Source organism: Balaenoptera musculus, chromosome 7 (assembly GCF_009873245.2).
Source record: "Balaenoptera musculus isolate JJ_BM4_2016_0621 chromosome 7, mBalMus1.pri.v3, whole genome shotgun sequence".
Lineage (NCBI taxonomy): Eukaryota > Metazoa > Chordata > Mammalia > Artiodactyla > Balaenopteridae > Balaenoptera > Balaenoptera musculus.
Genome location: NC_045791.1, coordinates 109,950,852 through 109,970,942, shown reverse-complemented (window position 1 = coordinate 109,970,942; position 20,091 = coordinate 109,950,852). Strand labels below are relative to the sequence as shown.

Sequence of the window (20,091 nt, the reverse complement as noted above, 5' to 3'; positions counted from 1 at the left end):
GATCTGGGCTTAGCCCCCAACCCTACACTTGGATACCTCTGAGCCTTTACCCAATATGGGTCTCCCTCCGCTAAATGATCTCCACCCTTGCTTCAGCAACAAACCCGCATTCGTCTTCAAAAATTATCTCCAGAGCCCCTGCTCACTGCGATGGTCCCTACTCCCAAGGCTTGGGCATTGTTAATCTGGATGTTGTACTTACCGCATCTATTACATGGCCCGTTGGTCATTCATTTATGGGTATGTGGTCCCAGTAGACTGCACATCCTGGAGGAGGCGTATCATTCATCACTGCCTTGATGGAGTCAGGCACAGGAAAGCATCTAACAAATGAGGGAGATTTATAAAGTATGACCCGTCCCCCTAAAGTTTTAGGGGAAAAATGTGAAGCAAGGGTAGGCCAGCAAGTTCACCCAGGAGCCGCTATTAACGTCTTCGGAAAATTAAAACAGAAGTTCTGTTAAACAGCATTGAGAAAATGCTCAAAGTAATTCTATTATAATGTGATGTTCAAGAGCTTGGAACTTGGTAAATTCTGCACTTGATTTTTCTTCTATTCCTGTCTTCCCTCACATTGAGTAAGCGTTACCTTTAACCTAATCACCCAAATATTGCCAAATAGGAGATACAGGCTTAAGATGTTTTATGGATCAAGTACCATTATGCTTCATGTTTCAAATCACTGGACTTAGATTGTCTGGAAGAATGAATTAATTCAACAAATATTCACGGACTACCTATACGTGATCCATTTAACTCCTTAGCAGATTGATTTTAATTTGCATGTGGTTCACATGCCCTTAAATATTTCTTTCTCTCTTTTTCTCTAGGTAAAAATGCTTTTTACCTGTCCCCAGATATCAGGAAACAGTGTGATTGGTTCCAAGGGGACCAACCGGCAAAGAATCTTGTGCAGTTTGGTTACAAACAAATGTAAGTGATTATAATAACTGCCTCAGAAATTAGAGCGCTAGAGGGAATGCAGAGGTCCTTCAGCCAACACCTAACTTTATGGGGTGAGGATGTTGAAATCCAGAAAACGTGACTTCCCAAATGTCACGTGGGGCATTTCAGGGGAAGAGTCTGTTGTATCCGTTAGCTTTTGCTGTGTAACAAATTACCTGAAACTTAGCGGCTTACAGTAACAACTGTTTATGTAGTTTGAGATTCTGTGGGCTGGTGGGTTTTGCTTGGGCTCAGCTGGGCAGTTCTTCTGGCCTCTACGGAGCTCATTTTCATGTTTGTGGTCAGCTGCTGGTCAGCTGTGGACTGGTGGTCTAGGGTGGTCTCATGTGGGTGGCTCATCTGGGATCCATGTGGCAAGCCTGGGTTTGTGCACAAGGAGACTGGGAGGGTTCCGAGAGAGAAGGTGGAGGTGAGCAAGGCCTCCTGAGGTCTAGGCTAGAGCTGGCACACTGTTACCTGTGCCCTATCCTATTGGCCAAAGCGTGTCCAAAGCTGGCCTCTCTAGATTCAAGAGTGGGGAGCTGGGCTTGTTGGGGGGGACCTGCCACATCACATTGCAAAGGGCATGGGTACAGAGAAAATGGGCCACTGGGGCCATATGTCCCAACAGTCTACTATAACTGGTGTGCAATGATTTCATACAGAAAGATTGGATACATTAAGCAAAAAATGGACTCCCCATCTCTCAAAATGATTAATGCTGTAATGACACAGGTGGTGGTGTCAGCAAAGGGAGGTGACACGCAAGGTCTCCTAGGAAGACCGATGAGATGGTTGGGAGGTGGGTGGGGCTGCAGTGCCCATGGTGATGCTGGCTGCTCGGCACATGCTCCGTGGCCTTATGTCCAGCGCCATCGTTGGTGCCAACTGCAGGAGTAGAGAGGAGGGCACTGTGGCTGTGTGACAGAGGGCTGGGCAAGGGGGACATGGTGGCAGGAACTGAGGTCAGGCACTGTACCAGCAATTTGTGCCCCTCAAGAGAAGGCCACAGAGGATCATGCTTTGGGAGAAGGGGAGGTTTTGTCTGTTGCATCCAGACGAGATGCAGATTCGAATTATCCTTGTAAAGTGACTACCTGCCTTACTCCTGGCTGAGCCCCAGGGTGACCTCTTCCAACTGCCCATACTTCTCCCTATACCCCTTAACTCCTTCAGCTTTTGCCTTTGTCCTCAGAGGGAACGCTTCACATTTCAGCCTAGTAAGTTGAAAATCATTCCCGAGGCAGTGGTGACCCTTCTCTGGTGCTATCATGCTCATTCTGCTTGATCTAGCTTCACAGGTTCTGTTTTTCTAGCCTTGTATTATCTGTATAATTTCCCTCGAACATTCCGTCAAGTTGGCTCAACTTTATCTTTAGGAAAACAGAATGAACAAAGCAACCTAGTATCTGAAGTTTTATGATAGCAACTTGAAAATATACTGCCTATGCCATATAGCATGACATTTCTATAAAATAATGAATGTTCATCTCAGGGCAAGTAATGAACAAAATTGGGTCTGTGCTACCATGTCTGATGGTTATGTTGCTGTTCTCTTTAGAGATTCATAGTAAATCGAGAAATTGTGAGAAAAACAACCACATACACAAAAATTAATACAAACAAAAATATACAACATGCCCTAGGAATGAAAGCGTATGCCGACTTGATCATTTTCCAGCTCAACACAGCATCTTGCTTATTTTTTTATTTAAACTTTTTAATGGAAGTATAGTTAATTTACAATGTTGTGTTAATTTCTGCTGTACAGTAAAGTGATTCAGTTATACATATATACATTCTTTTTTTAATATTCTTTTCCATTATGGTTTATCACAGGTTATTGACTATGGTTCTCTGTGCTATACAGTAGGACCTTGTTATATATCCATCCTGTATATGACAGCTTACATCTGATAACACCCAACCTCCCACTCCATCCCTCCCCCAACCGCCCCCCGCCCCCACTGCCGGGGCAACCACAAGTCTGTTCTCTATGTCTATTTCATAGATAGCTTCATTTAACACAGCATCTTGTTGAGTGGCTACTTTCTTATAACGAGCGTAGCTATTAACTGATCTTAGTTTTTGGTGTATGTGTTTCAGTTGGTCAATTTTTATAATTAGAGCATTATTTAAATATTTTATTTTTACTATTTATTATTAACAATAAGTATTATTATTATGACAATATTTATTTCTATTTCTTTACCCTCTTCCAGCTTTTATAAATTGAAAATAAGATTTCAGGTGTATTTACAGTACAATAGAGGCTTCCTTTTTAATAATTCTATTTTTTATATGCTGCTCAATGTCTTTTCTGTGGCACAGATCCTAAAAGGAAGGAATTTAGTATATGCAATGCTATATATAATATATAAAAGCTACTGCGTGCATTTTGGTGAGATAGCAAATTTTGCATAGAGCATGGAGTTATGTCTTTGTCTATTTTAGATAGCAGGAGAAAATATGTATGAGTTGAAATAATATTTAATATGTTTTAACAGAAATGTTCCGAATAATGTTACTTCAAGTCCTACATCTAAACCAGTGACCACAGCAAAGCCAGTGACCACAGCAAAGCCAGTGACCAACACCACCAAACCAATAACAGTGGTAAACCTGCCGGCCTCAAAGCCAGCTGCCATGAGACCTGTGGCCGAGACACCCGTGGCTGGGAGACCCATGGCCACCAAGCCTGAGGCTGCCAAGTCCATGGCCACCAAGCCTGAGGCTGCCAAGTCCATGGCCACCAAGCCTGAGGCCACCAAGCCCAAGGCCGCCAAGCCCTTGGCCAAGCCTGTGGCCACCAAGCCCGAGGTCGTCAAGCCTGTGACCACCAAGCTCGTGCCCACCAAGCCCGAGGCCACCAAACCTGAAGTTGCCAAGCCCATGGCCACCAAGCCTGACGCCACCAAGCCTGAGGTTTCGAAGACGGCCACAGTTAGACCTGCAGTGGCTGCGAGGCCCGCAGAAGCAAAGCCGGCCCCTGCCAGACCCCCTGCTGCTGCCAAACCCATGGCCGCAAAGCCCGAGGCCCCCAGGCCCCAGGCAGCCAAACTGTCCGCCACCAGGCCAGCCACTGCTAAGCCCATGGGTAAGAAAGCCATCTACCTGGGATGTCTCATTTACTGTGTCCAGGGCTTGTCCCTTGAAGCCTGTTTACAAAGCAATCCAGACACGGTCCTTGATCTGCAATCTGACATCTAGACGATGTATTTTGAAAGGTGCTGGTTTGAGCATGGAATTATCAAAACATCCCTTTTTTTCTATATTAGAAAGCAATCTTTCTCTTCCCCCCCGTGAGGCTGGTGAGTTCCAAGCAAAGAGCAGGTGAAATACCCACCCCTCCGCCGCCTCTGCTGCCCGTTTTCCCACTCCCCGCTCCAGCCCCGAACCCCCATCGGGGCGAGCATGGGAGCGGCACATTCTCTCAGGGATGTCCGTGGGCGGCCACCACCCAGCTCTCCTGGAAATGCAGTTGTCTTCAGTTAAAGGGATGAGCTCTAAGTAGACGTAGGGTTTTAGACCCCATCGAGGGAGTGAGAGAGAGAAAGAAGAAGCCTGTTGTCAGCTCTTAAATGGTGACGTTTATGTTTCTATGCTTTAGTTCTGGAGCCAGACCCGCCTCCCTTAGAATATGACTCCCGAAGATCTGGATGGAGCTTTGTAATTGCAAGTCTTGTCCCCTCTGTGAAGCATGTACCCATAGAGGAGAGGCCCAAGCCTTGTGCTGTGGCAACACTGGGGCGTTTCGTTTAGCAAATTGAAAAGTTAGAGCCCAGACGATCGTTCTGTCCCAACAGACTGAACTACGTGCTGGTACTGTCCCTGGGAAGAATGCATTCCAGGCTGGATTAGATACGGGTGGGGGGTTGGTGGGCTTAATGGGACTCAGACTGTGTTATTTTATTTTTCCTGCAAAGAAGATGCTAGAAGTTCCTATAGAGTCACAAACTGTATAGAAAAGGGAAGGCAGGATGTATGTGCTCCTGAAAAAATAGAGATTGTCTTCATTTTATGAAGAGAGAGAAGCAGGGATTCCTTGAAAGAATTTCATGTCATACCCTAAAGTTCCATGATGTATATTTAACGTATTTTAAATTAGGGGCCTCATTCTGTCTTGAACGCTTCAAACGTGACCACACGTTTTCAAAGTATTTCCTTAATAAGAGAGATTTTCAACAGAAAAAAAAGGTAGTTGTGTACCTGGCCGATGAACAATGAGATTTTTGATTACTGTGAATTTCACGTTTCACATATGCTGGTAGGTTACAAGATCAATATTTCTCAGGAGCTTGAAAGAGAAACTAGTTGTCTGCTTCACCTAAATTTCAGATCGACCGTCTACTGGTACATCTCTTTAAGAGTTCATCTCTGGCCTGTGTGTTACAGTCATTTAGGGTTTTATTTTTTGTCTCATGCTCTCAGCACTCTATCTTGCAGTTAAGGCAGCCCGAGAGGTCCACGCGTCTGAAATCACAGGGAACAGCGCCAAACTCCACTGGGAGAGGCCCGAGCCCCCCAGCCCTTATTTGTACAACCTCACCATCACCTCGGCCCACGATCAGTCCCTGGTTCTGAAGCAGAACCTCACGGTCACGGAGCACGTCATCGGGGACCTGCTCCCTGGGCAGACGTACCATGTCACGGTGATCTGTTACCTAAGGTCTCAGGTCAGAGCCATCTACCAAGGCAGTTTCAGCACAAGTAAGTGCGCTTTTGGTTTAAGGAAAGTTGGTACCTATCTCTGCGTGGGATATCCAACGGGGCCATAAAGGGAACCATGCTTATTCACTGACCTTTTTCTGAAACAGCAACGAGGTTAAAACGAAATCCTGTGTGTTTCGGTTGCACCCAACTTGATAACTTAACAGAATGGAAAATGGGTTCCTTGCGAACTGTTGTCCTGCTGTGGGGGTCCTGGGCTACTTGATGCAGGAAACCAGATGCATGTGGCCTGAGTGCAGCCCCTCCCCGGGGACGAAGAAATATGGCCACGGAGGCTGGCGGGGTCTCAGCTGCCCGCCATGTCCCGTGTCGGAAGCATGTTTCCATGCTCAGTGAACAGGAAACACCACTGAGTCATGGCTCCTTAGGGAGTCTCATCCCAGGGGCCACGGGATGTCCACAGGCGCTGTAGAAAGGGCACCAGCGTTTCCCTCCCCTGGTCTCACCGTGCTCAGGCTCTGCGCTCTGCTGTGTCGGCCCTGTGGCTCCTTTGCTGTCCCGAGGCCTGGCCTGCATGATTTCCCAGCCCCCTCCCCAAGTTCTCCTGGATCCTCACCCCCACCCCTGACTCTTCTCGACCCCTGCTGTTCCTGGGATGTGGAGGGGAGGCTCCCATTCTTTTCTCTTGGGCCAGAGTTATTCATATCCAGGAACTATGATTGAGGAAAGGCAATTCCCATCAGTTACCATACAACCCATGAAGATTTGAGTCCAAAGACCATTCAACCCCAGGGCTCTACTTCCTTGGAAGGAAGCAGAAGATGTTATGTGGAAAAATGAGAGGATCTCTTCCAGGTTCAGAAATTTCCTCCGTTTGCTTGTTGAGATGAATGAAACATGCAGACAACAGACATAAGCAGTGTGTGTAGAGACCTCTTGGGTCTCTACGTTTCAGTGGCCCCTCCTTACATAAGACATGACCCAGAACGGCAAGCCTGCCTCAGTCCCATAGGGTTCCTAAGCCTTTCATTTTCTGAGTTACCTATTAGTGGTGTATCTTTTTCTTTTATAGAGAAAATTCAGCCTCCACTTCCGCAAATGGCGAGGTCAGCTTCTAGTTCAACCATCAATCTAGTGGTGAGCGCAGAACGGCTGGCTGGGAGTAAAACAGGTGAGCTGTGAAACTATCAGGTCCACTGCAGCACTAAGAAAGCATTCTTCTGAACAGTTTAATCTGCTGGGGTTCTAATTCTCAGACCAGGAGTGACTTGTATGGAGAAAGTTTCAAAGTGGCTCTGTGTGGCCCCTCCTGGGCTTATTCTGCACATTCCAAGTTGCCTGTCCCCAGGATCTTAGAAAAAGTTGAATGAGGGCTGCTTTGGGGGCCGTAGCCAGGAACTCATGTGTCCCTTAGTCATTTCCCTGGTGCCTCATCTTGGGACTCGAGTTGATTTGTGGTCTGTGATGCAACGAAGCATAGGATTTCATCCACTTGGTGATTTAATCTAATAAAAAACTGCTTAGAAGAATACAAGACAATTCAGACTGGAATCCATGAAATAAATGGGTTTGGAAGTGACCCATGGGATCAATGTTCTGGTCCCAATTTCCTAAGCACACACCCTGGCTTAGTCTAGCCTGCCATTCTCTATGTGTCTGAGCCCAAGCATGTGCACATTTTATGTGAAATACATGATGAGTTAGACGTGTTTCTGGAAGTGACAGTTGTGACTTGCTTTTGTCCTGGGCAGTGGAACTCTGGGGGACCAGTAACCTCTCCTTCAGGGGAACATGAGCTATGATTGTTCATCTGTGGGAAACTGGTTATTGAAATAGCCGATATGCTTTGCTTAAGAGTAATTCTGCAAAAGATATTGGTACTAATTCCACAGTCAAGGGTATTTAGATGTCTTATTGGTTTACAGACCCCAAAGCAAAGGGTTTCCACTAATTATAGGGACAGCTCATTAGTTTTTGATATATTGGCCACAGTCAGGAGAAGGAAGGCATATCTCTTTACGTTGTTAATTTCTGTAACGGATTATGACGAAAGCCATATATCGAGTGCCCAGCTGCTTTCCTACAGCGCTAGATTTAAAAGCAGCTGTGCTTTCTCAATATGCCCTGCATTGTCAGAAGCAGCAACAAGTTATTTTTTGAGCTGTTGGCAAGGATTCCCTGTTTTACTCTTTCCAGTTTAAGTTTTAAAGTGACCCTTGTTTCTCCACCTTATCCTTTTTGTAGAGTTTGCATCGTATCTCATCTGTGTTTAAATGAAATTGGGTGGTTTCCGACTCCACACACCCATCTCTTTGGGGCCACTTGGAAATACAGGGCTCTCGATTCTTTTAGTTGTTTCTAGAGGGAATCTTCTCTATTACTAGAATAGTATTTTTTTTTAAACATCTTTATTGGAGTATAATTGCTTTACAATGTTGTGTTAGTTGCTGCTGTGTAACAAAGTGAATCAGCTATACATATACATATATCCCCATATACCCTCCCTCTTGCGTCTCCCTCCCACCCTCCTTATCCCACCTCTCTAGGTGGTCACAAAGCACCAAGCTGATCTCCCTGTGCTGTGCTGCTGCTTCCAACTAGCTATCTATTTTACATTTGGTAGTGTGTATGTGTCAATGCCACTCTCTCACTTCGTTCCAGCTTACCCTTCCCCCTCCCCGTGTCCTCAAATCCATTCCCTACATCTGCGTCTGTATTGCTGTCCAGCCCCTAGGTTCATCAGAACAATTTTTTTTTAGATTCCATATATATGTGTTAGCATATGATATTTGTTTTTCTCTTTCTGACTTACTTCACTCTGTATGACAGACTCTAGGTCCATCCACCTCACTACAAATAACTCAATTTCGTTTCTTTTTATGGCTGAGTAATATTCCATTGTATATATGTGCCACATCTTCTTTATCCATTCATCTGTCGATGGACACCTAGGTTGCGTCCATGTCCTGGCTATTGTAAATACTGCTTCAGTGAATATTGTGGTACATGACTCTTTTTGAATTATGGTTTTCTCAGGGTATATGCCCAGTAGTGAGATTGCTGGGTCATCTGGTAGTTCTATTTTTAGTTTTTTAAGGAACCTCCATACTGTTCTCCATAGTGTCTGGAATAGTATTTTATTCCATTGATGGACTTTCCCTGTGTCTATGTATACATGGTATATCTATATCTGTACATCTACATTTATCTATCTATCTATCTATCATCTCTTAATTCATCCACAACCCATACTGACATGTGGCATCAGGAGTTACTAGAAAGAAGATGATGAGTCAATGCAGGAATTATGAAACTATTACGTACACAGATGTGTGATAAGGGTCAAAAAACCAACTACCTATAGAGCTGCAAAATGTTTTAAAATAGTTTACTTTTAGAAACAAGTTTAGGAATTGGTCTTTGTTAGAGACAGCCATGTGTTTTTCAGACTCCTTTTGCCTTTCCAATGGAAAGATTGACAGAAAAACAAGAAATTCTCTCCTCTTGACATAAATTTATGGGAACAATTCAAGAATTCATGGTAGATTGGGTAATTAAGTTTTAACTTAAGAGTTGTATAAAAAGATTTTATAAAAACTTTTAATGCTATGATTTTTAACTCAAACTAAAAAAATGGCAGTAAGGATGTGGCATGGTGGTTTGGGATGGAGAAGAAAACAAGTCTCAACCCCTTTGATTTCTTTTTTTTTTTAATTGAAGTATAGTCAATTTACAATGTTGTGTTAGTTTCTGGTGTACAGCAAAGTGACTCAGTTATAAATACATATATATTCTTTTTCATATTCTTTTCCATTATGGGTTATTACAGGATATTGAATATAGTTCCCCGTGCTATACAGAAGGATTTTGTGTTTATCTATTTTGTATATAGTAGTTTGTATCTGCTAATCCCAAACTCCTAATTTATCCCTCCCCTGCCCGTTTTCCCCTTTGGTACCCGTAGGTTTGTTTTCTATGTCTGTCAGTGAGTCTGTTTCTGTTTTGTAAATAAGTTCATTTGTGTCATATTTTAGATTCCACATATAAGTGATATCATAGGGTATTTGTATTTCTCTGACTTACTTCACTTAGTATGATAATCTCCAGGTCCATCCATGTTGCTGCACATGACATTATTTCATTCTTTTTTATGGCTGAGTAGTATTCCATTATATATATGTACCACGTCTTCCTTATCTATTCATCTGTTGATGGACACTTAGGTTGCTTCCATGTCTTGGCTATTGTAAATAGTGCTGCTATGAACATGGGTGCATGTATCTTTTCTAATTAGAGTTTTCTCAACTCCTTTGATTTCTGCTCATAATCAAGGGGCAATGGATAAGCCTTTGTCCCCTGCACTGGGGGTTCCCTGCAGGCCCTAGCACACCCCAGCTACCTTCCTGAGTCACCTCCCAACATGATGCTTGAGCTCAGAGAAGCCACAATGGACCTACTAGGTCCACCAAAGATATGGGTCAGGACAGATGACATTCTGACTTCGAAGTCCCTGAAATCTGTGCATATTATTTGCCACTTGTTGGTAACTTCACCCCTCACAGAGTGTGGGAAAAGTAAAACTTCTAGCAAATTCAGTGCTTCACTGAGAGAAAGTGATTAGGAATAAATTACACAGTGAGATTTGGGGATGTTTTTGGTTCTCTTATGTATGGTCCAGAGGGGATAAGAATATATAAACAGTGTTGAGTTAATATAAACAACACAATCTTTAAACAAGAATCTGGCTGGGCTGTCTTGTTTTTTAAGACTAAGTCACAGATTCAGACGTACGAAGGTGTTTTCAATCTAGACCTTCAACACTTAGGTCTCCTCTCTTCATGTGACAGACAGAAAAGAGATTTTGAGACTGGGGCTTTTGTGTCCTTCAAGGCGATGGGTGGTAGTTAGATACAAATGAGTCCAAAACCTTTCTCCTTCCTTCTGATCAGTACAGAGCCCTCAAACCCAGGACTTGAATGTTCTTTCACCCTTTCACGTGTGTGTGCGCACACACGTGTGTGTATTTCCCCCCTAGTGATTCAAGTCAGCCTGAAAATATAAATTACTTACTCTTCTTTTTTTTAAAATTTTTGTTTATTTAATTAATTAATTAATTTTTATTTTTGGCTGCGTCGGGTCTTAGTTGTGGCACGTGGGCTTCTCTCTAGTTGAGGCGTGTGGGCTCAGTAATTGTGGCGGCACGTGGGATCTTAGTTCCCCGACCAGGGATCAAACCTGTGGAAGGTGGATTCTTAGCCACTGGACCACCAGGGAAGTCCCTTACTTGCTCTTCTTAAGAACAAGTTTCTGCATAATTCATCTCTAGCCTTCAAGTAACAAAACAGCGCTTTGAAAAAAAGAAAAACCCAGCACTTTGCCTAGATAAGTCGCTTAATAAACATTTGCTAAATGAGCATATGTAGGTGTACACACACACCATTTTGAAAGCTCTTCTTGAATGAAATTAATTGGATATTTACTTTAAAATGTATAAATTGAAAATGGGTAAACAGAATTAGGAGATGGAAGCTTGTTTCCCCTCCTCCCTCCCAACCCCTCCCCCATATAATCAAGGCATCTTAGAAATTTTTTCCAGGGGGTGAAACATTTTAATATAGTCATATTTTTGCAGATAGAAAAAGGAGTAACAACAAATCATTGTTTATATGAAACTTAAAAAAATATACTAACGATATTATTCCTCAGTAGTTTCATGTATATTTCACATCTAAATATCAATTGCCACAATATGCATTATTTCTCCAAAGATGTATTTTCTAGACAATTCAGGCAAAAATAAGTTTTAAAACTAGCTTTTATATGTGGACGTGAATGTAGTTTAATTCCAGCACCAGTTCATTACAGTTCATCTCTGTAAGCACAAACACGGTTTGTGCTTACAGAGATGTGTTCCTTTCTTAGTTTTAAATGCTAGATACTATTTTTGTTTTTTGGCCTCGGCACGCGGCTTGCGGGATCTTAGTTCCCCAACCAGGGATTGAACCTGGACCCACAGCAGTGAAAGCGCCGAGTCCTAACCACTGGACCGCCAGGGAATTCCCTAGACACTTCTCTTTGCTTTTTTACCTCTATGAATAAAAGATTTACTGGGTTTTGATTCTGTCTTTAGGAACTGAATTTTGTCATAGTTTACCACTTGGGGTTTAGGAAACATGGTGACCAGTGTTTGAATCTATGCAGGAATTTGTGGGCAAAAGTCCTGTGAAATGAAAAGGTCTTTGGTTCATGGCATCCAATGAGGGGGGAGAAGATTGAGCAGTACTAATATTTGAGTTTTCATATGTTAATATTTGCCCCTTTTGAAATTCACATTTAATAGGTACTTCTTTACCAGAAATTTGACACAGGCATGTAATGGGAGGATAGCCTAGTGAGGGGATTCTTTGTCCCCCAGCTGAGGCCTGGCCCTGTGTCACACGGAGTGTGAGGTGTGGCAGTAAGGCCTCAGCTTGAGATGAAGGTTGATTACAACAGCAAACCAATAGCATCATTACTAACCATTCAGGATTCCAGACTTTGAAATACTACATGATTCCATTTTAAATGGTTAATACTTGTATTTTCCTCAACAAAACAAGCCCTGCAAAAAGAAAAATCCCACCCCACTTTTTGCTTTCCTCAGCACCTAAGGGAATCACACCCACTTTTCTGAGATACATTTGCTGCCTGAAAATGGCAGTTAGCAGCAATTAAACAAATCTTTCAGTGCTTATCACAGTCTTAAAAAAGCATTGACTGTGCTAGGCATTTTTGCAGTATGTTTTGTGACTGCTAGTTTTGAGGATGCTGTGTTGTTGCTAATGTTGGTTTTAGGTTTTTGTTACCATTTCTCTCGTCCTCCTTCTCATTTTTGGCCAAAGAAGACTTGAATGAATATTTTACATGCATATGATTAGTAAAGCTAAGACTCTGAAGTTTCTAAACAGCAAAAAAAAAAAAAAAAAATCTAACTCAGAAAATTTACTTTTTACAATATTAGAGAATGAATCCTAAATTATTGGCCCACCCATGTGTGAAGAAATGTTTCAGTGCAGAAGAGAATAAAAATAACTAACACAACATGTAACATTCTTTTTTACTTACCCTAGAAATTAGCAATCTGTAGAAATGACCATATTTTGTCTGATCAGGCATTCCTGGGTCAGTTACACAGCTCGGAAGGAAATAAGTTCACCAATGTTTTACTTACTTTATCGATTCTAAGATGTACAATTTTCCCCATTGTAGTACCTCTGAAATTGAAATGTGACTTGAAGTTGATGACATGTCATGGCTTACTGGCAGCATTTTCTCTTACTTAGTGGATTATAAAACAATAGTACATTATAAAATTAAGATATCTTAGATTTGATGAAATCCAATATTTGCTTGGCTGTGTTCCGCCATGAATATACAGCATTGGCTGCCACAAAATGATGTGATGGGGCAAATATATGACTTTATGTTGATAATAATTTAAAGAACTAACTTAACCCCACAAGTTGAGGTACATTAAATGGCTACAAATATTTTCTCTACTTTGAAGAGACATAGCCATCTTCAAGGCTGTGTGTTTATTGCTGCATGAGAATGTAGCTAAGTCGGCTACCATGTTTGGGTTATGACGGGTCTCCAAGGGCATTTGGTATTTTTTTATTGTGAAGTATAAAAATCTTATGAAATAAAACTCTATTGGTCAAGACCTGAAACTACATTTAAAATGCAACTACAGCTACATTTAAAATAAAGTTAAAAGTACAAAAAAAGTTTCTTTGGTACCTTTTGAGCCAATCCACATGCAAAATGTAGACACAGGAAAGTTTTATTCATTCCTGACAATTGTATCTGCTTCAGAGGTTTGGAAGCACTTTATATCATGTCAACAATGTCTGATCCTAAGGCAATTAAACCTTCTTCTTATTTTGAAACCATTAAACTAATGAGGAACATATTTACACATATTCACAACTGCAGCCTAAACCCTTTCCCCTCCTCTCAGCTCCCACGATTTTGCTTAAGAAAGAACTTAAATATTGATAACTTGCTGGTTTGGAAAATGTCAAATTGATGCCTTTAAAAATGCTGCTTTGAAATAGAGACACAGACATAGAGAATAAACGTATGGACACCAAGGGGGGAAAGGGGGTGGGTGGGATGAACTGGGAGATTGGGATTGGCATATATACACTAACTAATATGTGTAAAATAGATAACAATGAGAAACTACTACATAGCACAGGGAACTCTACTTCACTTCGCTGTACAGTAGAAACTAACACAACATTGTAAAACTACTATACCCCAATTAAAAAAAGAAGTTTAAAGAAATAAATAATGAATGATAATTTTAGAATCACAGAACTAAAAAAAAATATGCTGCTTTTAGACACTATACAAATCTCAACTGATAAAAAAGGCAAGATTTTCCAATTCAACACGTTTTTGGTTTCAAACACTTTTTCTAGTAATAAAATAATAGATATTCATTGTGAAGAATTCAGAACATACAGAAAAATGTAAGAAAAATATGATTCCCATAATCAAAGTATTGATGGCCATTTATGACCACCATTAATGATCCAATGCATATCTTTCCTGTTTTTTTCCCATGAATATTACATGTGCACACACACACGTCTTTATTACAAAAGTAGGCTGTGTTTCTTTGGGTGCCTTCCACCCCATGGCTGTTGTTCCAGGATGTAGGTTGGCTCCTGTGGTTTCTGTGAACATGGGATTCCTTGGAGGGGGCTTTTCCAGACATCACGCTTACATCAGTTTCCTCTCATATTTGGAAGCTCACTGAAGACCAGTAACCGTTGACTATTTCACCAGGAAGTTTCACCAGATGGGGATCTGAATCAGGCAGCCTTTCAAGTGTCTCTTTTAAAATGAAACATTATTATTATTATTTTTTATAAATTTATTTATTTATTTTTGGCTGCGTTGGGTCTTCGTTGTTGCGCGCGGGCTTTCTCTAGTTGCGGCGAGTGGGGGCTACTCTTTGTTGCAGTGTGCAGGCTTCTCATTGCAGTGGCTTCTGTTGTTTTGGAGCACTGGCTCTAGGAACGTGGGCTTCAGTAGTTGTGGCGCACCGGCTTAGTTGCTCCACGGCATATGGGATCTCCCTGGACCAGGGCTCGAACCAGTGTCCCCTGCGTTGGCAGGCAGGTTCTTAACCACTGCGCCACCAGGGAAGCCCTAAACTGAAACTTATTAAAAAAATAAAAAAATAAAAAATAAATAAAATGAAACTTATTTACATTGTTATTCTAGGCAAAAGTGAACCAGGAAAGGTTGGTGATAATTTTCACTCCCCATGGTCTCTTAGGCTCTGGTTGGGTTCTCAGTATGAGGAGGAGAAAATCAATGAATGTGTAGCCAGACACTTCTCTTGGATCAAGGACCCCAGGCTCCCCCAGGGCTGGGCCCCGAGGGGAAAACTCTTTCTGGAGGGAAACATAAATAGCTGTCATGTCCAAAGACTTGTTCTAGGGAAAAACTCAATGAGATCCAACCATCCTTCCTTGGACTATAGGACATTTTAATTTTGTAGACTTTGAAACCGTTGTTTTGGCATATGTAGACATAGCTTGGGTGAGCCCAGCCTGCATGGGTCTCAGAAATCAAATGATGGGAGTTTAAAACTTTCTCTTCTTAAGAACATAAAACCTCCCATTTTGATGCTTTAAAAATGGAGGGGCTTCCCTGGTGGCGCAGTGGTTGAGAGTCTGCCTGCCAATGCAGGCGACGCGGGTTCGAGCCCTGGTCTGGGAGGATCCCACATGCCACGGAGCAACTGGGCCCGTGAGCCACAACTACTGAGCCTGCGCGTCTGGAGCCTGTGCTCCGCAACAAGAGAGGCCGCAATAGTGAGAGGCCCGTGCACCGCGATGAAGAGTGGCCCCTGCTCGCCGCAACTGGAGAAAGCCCTTGCACAGAAACGAAGACCCAATACAGCCGTAAATAAATAAATAAATTAAATTAAATTTAAAAAAAAGGAGAACCCCAGGCTTTTGTCTTTGCATAAAGTTGAGGCCCACATTAACATATTTCTCTTGGTTCTCCAAGAATTTACGTGTCCAGAGTAGTAGCGTCCTTATATTGCATTAGTAAACCTTAAAGGTCTTGGCAGTGACTCCTGCTGGAATAAAGGAGGTAGAATGCAAGAGCCGTAGTTTGGTGCCGGAGGTTGAAGGTGAAAGTCAAGGGAAGTTGGAAAAGCCAGTTGGTCAGGGAGCAGTGTCCTGCTGCTGGGCTGCCTCCAGGCTGGGTGCCCTTGGGTCTGGGGAGACTTCTGTTGCTTCAGAAGAGCACAGGGGAGTAGGACCCAAAGCGCTAAACACAGATGGCCAGGACTGGGTGCACTTGGAACAAAGTGGAAGCAACCTGGGCCACTGTGGGATGCTCTGGGGAAGAAAGGGGAGGGGATGAGGCGACCATTTGGCCAAGTTCCCGTGCTAACAGGGGACCCACCGGTAAACACGGGATGTGTGTTGGTGCTTGAATGATCTTGCCTTGCTCAGTCCCCTCATTCCTTCAAACCAGGCCTTCTCCTCTAGCGTTGGCACATCTGAGAGGAAGAAAGTTGTTTTTGTAAGTTGTCATCATTTTATCCTGGCCTCATTTGGGTCTTCAAAAGCTCTTGGTAGCACTGCTGGCCTTCTGGGCCTCTGAAACTGTCTGCAACTCGGAGATGCTGTAGGTGTGGGGTCACCTTCCTCCTGGAGGTGGGGGTGACAGCCTCCCCAGAGCCACCAGGTAGCGTCTTAGACCAATTCTGAGCCTCAATCCTGTGCCTGGAAGTCTGGTCCATTATGGTTGACCTGAGCTTTGGTTTTAGACCTGAAGACCTAGATTTTCCTTTTACTTCTTGGTACCAACCATCCCTGAAGATGCCTACCACCCCTGCCATCCATGGAGCTGGGGGAAAGGCCCCAGGAAATGTCAGCCCTGTGTGGGGAGGGCCGGTGATTCACGGGTGTTAGTTACGCATGTAGACATGTAACACTGTCCACTCCAGGGGTTTGTTTTACGTTTTTTCAAACTTTCAGATAACAGTTGATATTAATGTTTCTCTTTTCCAGCCAGATCTAAAGTTTGCCAGAAAACACTGTAAACAGAAGTTTTACTGTGTGTGAACTGTAAACTTTTCTTTCTTTACAGGCGTGGTGGAGAACGTAGTTTTTACTCTGCAGCTGGGCTGCATCAGAAGCATGCATTTAAAACATAAACTTCCTTAACTGGAAAAATAATGCTTCTCTGTCTTCAAAATAGCTTTGCTATGTGACATTTTTGCTTCTGTGAATTTTGCATCAGTGTTAGCATTTCTTTTGGCTTGTTATATTTGACTGGCCACAAAGGTAGTAGCTACACACACACAGACACAACACATGTGTGCATATACACACATTTAAAAAAAATTATTTATTTATTTATTTTTGGCTGCATTGGGTCTTCGTTGCTGTGTGCGGGCTTTCTCTAGTTGTGACAAGCGGGGGCTACTCTTCGCTGTGGTGCGTGGGCTCTAGGCACTCGGGCTTCAGTAGTTGTGGCACGTGGGCTCAGTAGTTGTGGCTCGCGGGCTCTAGAGCGCAGGCTCAGTAGTTGTGGCGCACGGGCTTAGTTGCTCCGCGGCATGTGGGATCTTCCCAGACCAGGGCTTGAACCCGTGTCCCCTGCATTGGCAGGTGGATTCTTGACCACTGTGCCTCCAGGGAAGTCCCTACACACATATTCATAAAGGATTTTCTTTTTGCACTTTGACTTTTGTTTTTAATCTACCTGGCTTGTAGTGAAATGGAGAGTCTTGTTTTTGAATGACATTCTAACAGAACTTAATTGCTATTTTGCCAAGGAGTAGAAAACTCCAAGGTTTTAAAATTAGGTTTCTTCTCTGGGGGTTGAGCATTGAAAGAACTGGAGACTAAGTGACCCAGTGATTGGAAAGGGGAAAACACAGTTCATTTAATCTGAAATCATCCAATAATAATTGCCAACATTTGGGATTCCAAATGTAGTTTATGAAGTCCTTTCATTGATAAGATTGTATTTATTGCTCTCAGATCTGTAGGTGATTATTATGTCCATTTGACAGTAAGGAAACTGAAGCTTGTGGAGGTAAAGGAAGTTTTCCTCCTGGAAACTCTTCTGTTTTCTCTCTCTGACAGCACTGTGATGAGACCTTCAGCCCCTCACGCTGGGAGCACAGTAACTTGCACGTTCTCATTAACCCTCTTTCCCCATCTTGTTCTTCAAGATATATGTAAGTTGCCAAAAGAAGAAGGAACTTGCAGGGACTTTATATTAAAATGGTACTATGATTCCGTTACTGAAAGCTGCGCCAGATTCTGGTACGGAGGTTGTGGTGGAAATGAAAACAGATTTGATTCGCAGGATGAATGTGAAAAGGTTTGCCCTCCTGGTAAGTGATTCTTCTTTTGTGTTGGTGGTTTTTGCAGGTAAGGGATCCAGGCCAATAATTCACCTTTTAAAGATATTTGAATGATAATGATGATGATAGATTTGAAAAAGAAGATAAATTGGATTTTCAGATGAGGAAGGTGTACAAATAAAACACGTGGGGTTAATTTTCTGAGTTATTATGGTTTCCTAAAAACATACTTGTATACTTGTATTTTTGCCAATGAAGAAACATATGGTGGACCACTCCTCACCCTTCAGAAATATTACTAAGTTTCTGTTATTCATAAAATATTGTAACAGACATGGTTATTAGGAAAATAATATAATGAACAATTAATAATAACTGCTATATAGTCTATTCATCTTTAAATAATCTTGCTTCCTCTAAATAATAATGTTGACCGCCAGGCCATGCGATAACTCCATTATGCTGGGCAACGTGATTGGTAATAAAATCAGAGCAGCTATACAGAGAGTCTGGGGCCAGTGCGGAATGGGAGCCCTGGGTTTGCTTAAAGGCCAGGCAGGTGATGCCAGGGGAGAGAAAGGGCTCAGATGGCACAGAGAGCCCCAAACCCCAGGCCAAGAAGCTCCAGGGGAGCCATTGAAGGAAGTGAACTGAAAAGTGAGATTGGTGATGGAAGCCAGAGGCCATGGGTATTTTCATGAGAAATACAGTGTCCTTTTGGGTCAGTAATGTGACTTTCCCCCTCCTCTTCCTTTCCACCCTCACCCGCCTCCCAGTGTTTATCAAGCCCGGAGTCATTGCTGCGATTGGGACCTAAGCGTGGCCGACCAGTGACACATACCTCTTGAAGAAGAAGGAGTCAGCCATCGCCAGTCATCTTTGTAGAAGCTCTGGGTATAGATTCCCTTGCACTGTACCATTTCATGCTTTGATTTACACTCGAACTTGGGAGGAAACGTCTGCTGCATGACCTATCAATATGGTGCTAAATGTGTCTGTGGAGTCAACCCTCTTTGTCTCGGGGCAATTACATCGTATACTTTGAACGTTGTGTAATAGTTATCCACTGCTGGTGTTTATGTGAACATTCCTATAAATTCAAATTCCCTCTGGAGTTTCATGTTATGCCTGTTACAGGCAAGTGTAAGATCTAGAAAATAACCCCCGATTTCACAGCTACTCTATATACTTCTGCTTGGTTCATTTTTTTCCCCTCTTAATTAAGCATGACTTTAGATGGAAAGCCTATGTATGGAGAAAAAACAAGAGTCTAACTTTTCCATTTCCCCCCCAATTTCCTGGATTAGATTTTGAGCTAATTTCCTTTTTCTAGAGCTTCTAACAAACAATCTAGTTAGAAGGAAGCAAAATCCCGTAATCTTTGTGCACTGTTGTGGGACCAATGCCTTAATTAAAGAATGAAAAGAAAGTCACAATAGAGAAGATTTTTTTGGCATTCCTCTAATGTTGTGTCTGTGTTGTTTTTTTTGGGGGGGGTTAATTTTAATTTTAAAATTTTTAGGAAATTTATACAAAGAAACTTTTTAATAAAGTATATTGAAAGTGTTGTGGGTTTGGTGTTCTTGGCTGTGTCGTTTCCCTAGCAACTGTTGTCAGAATCACCCCAGGACAGGGGAATTGGAGTCCGTTCAGGCCCACAGTCTTGGGTACCACCCTTTGATTTCCAGTGAAGGGGCAAGGGCGCTCTATCGACAGTGGGAAACCCGGTGGATCCAGCTCTCCATGGCTGGGTGGGTCACGTTCCTTGCTTAGGGCCTCTGGAGTCTTCCTAGTCTTAAGAACCAGGCTGGCTTTCATGCTCTCCTTTAACTTCTAGCTGTGTCCCAGAGATGTGGCCTCCTTCCCTGCCTCTTTAAGATAATTGTTTCCTTGGGGTTCCCTTTGCTCTTGCCTACAGTGGCTGAGAGGTGGGATGTCATTGGCCCAGGACTCCCCAGTCCCCTTTCTGGAGTCTCAAAGATGAAGCATAAAGTTTCTTTTTTCTTTAAAGACCCTTTTGCTCCTGTCTTCAGAAATAACACAAGAAACAAATAAATACATATTTAGGTGGTACCTGAATT

At 42.7% G+C, this 20,091-nt stretch overlaps 1 protein-coding gene across 10 annotated transcripts in view; it reads left to right on the top strand.

Moving 5' to 3' along the window:
• Positions 1 to 19,583, top strand: part of COL6A3 (collagen type VI alpha 3 chain) — a 93,446-nt gene extending 73,863 nt beyond the window's left edge. For 6 of the 10 annotated variants that reach the window (XM_036858489.1, XM_036858486.1, XM_036858482.1 and 3 more), the window contains 6 exons: positions 831 to 933; positions 3,453 to 4,042; positions 5,377 to 5,655; positions 6,689 to 6,787; positions 17,876 to 18,040; positions 18,787 to 19,578. In XM_036858489.1, coding sequence (XP_036714384.1) covers positions 831 to 933; positions 3,453 to 4,042; positions 5,377 to 5,655; positions 6,689 to 6,787; positions 17,876 to 18,040; positions 18,787 to 18,827 — 1,277 coding nt within the window. In that variant the 3' untranslated portion in view covers positions 18,828 to 19,578. Of the gene's footprint in view, positions 1 to 830; positions 934 to 3,452; positions 4,043 to 5,376; positions 5,656 to 6,688; positions 6,808 to 15,925; positions 15,937 to 17,875; positions 18,041 to 18,786 lie in introns of those variants that run through there. The other 4 variants (XM_036858492.1, XM_036858491.1, XM_036858485.1 and 1 more) reach the window with 3 other exon arrangements.
• Positions 19,584 to 20,091: the final 508 nt, after the last annotated feature.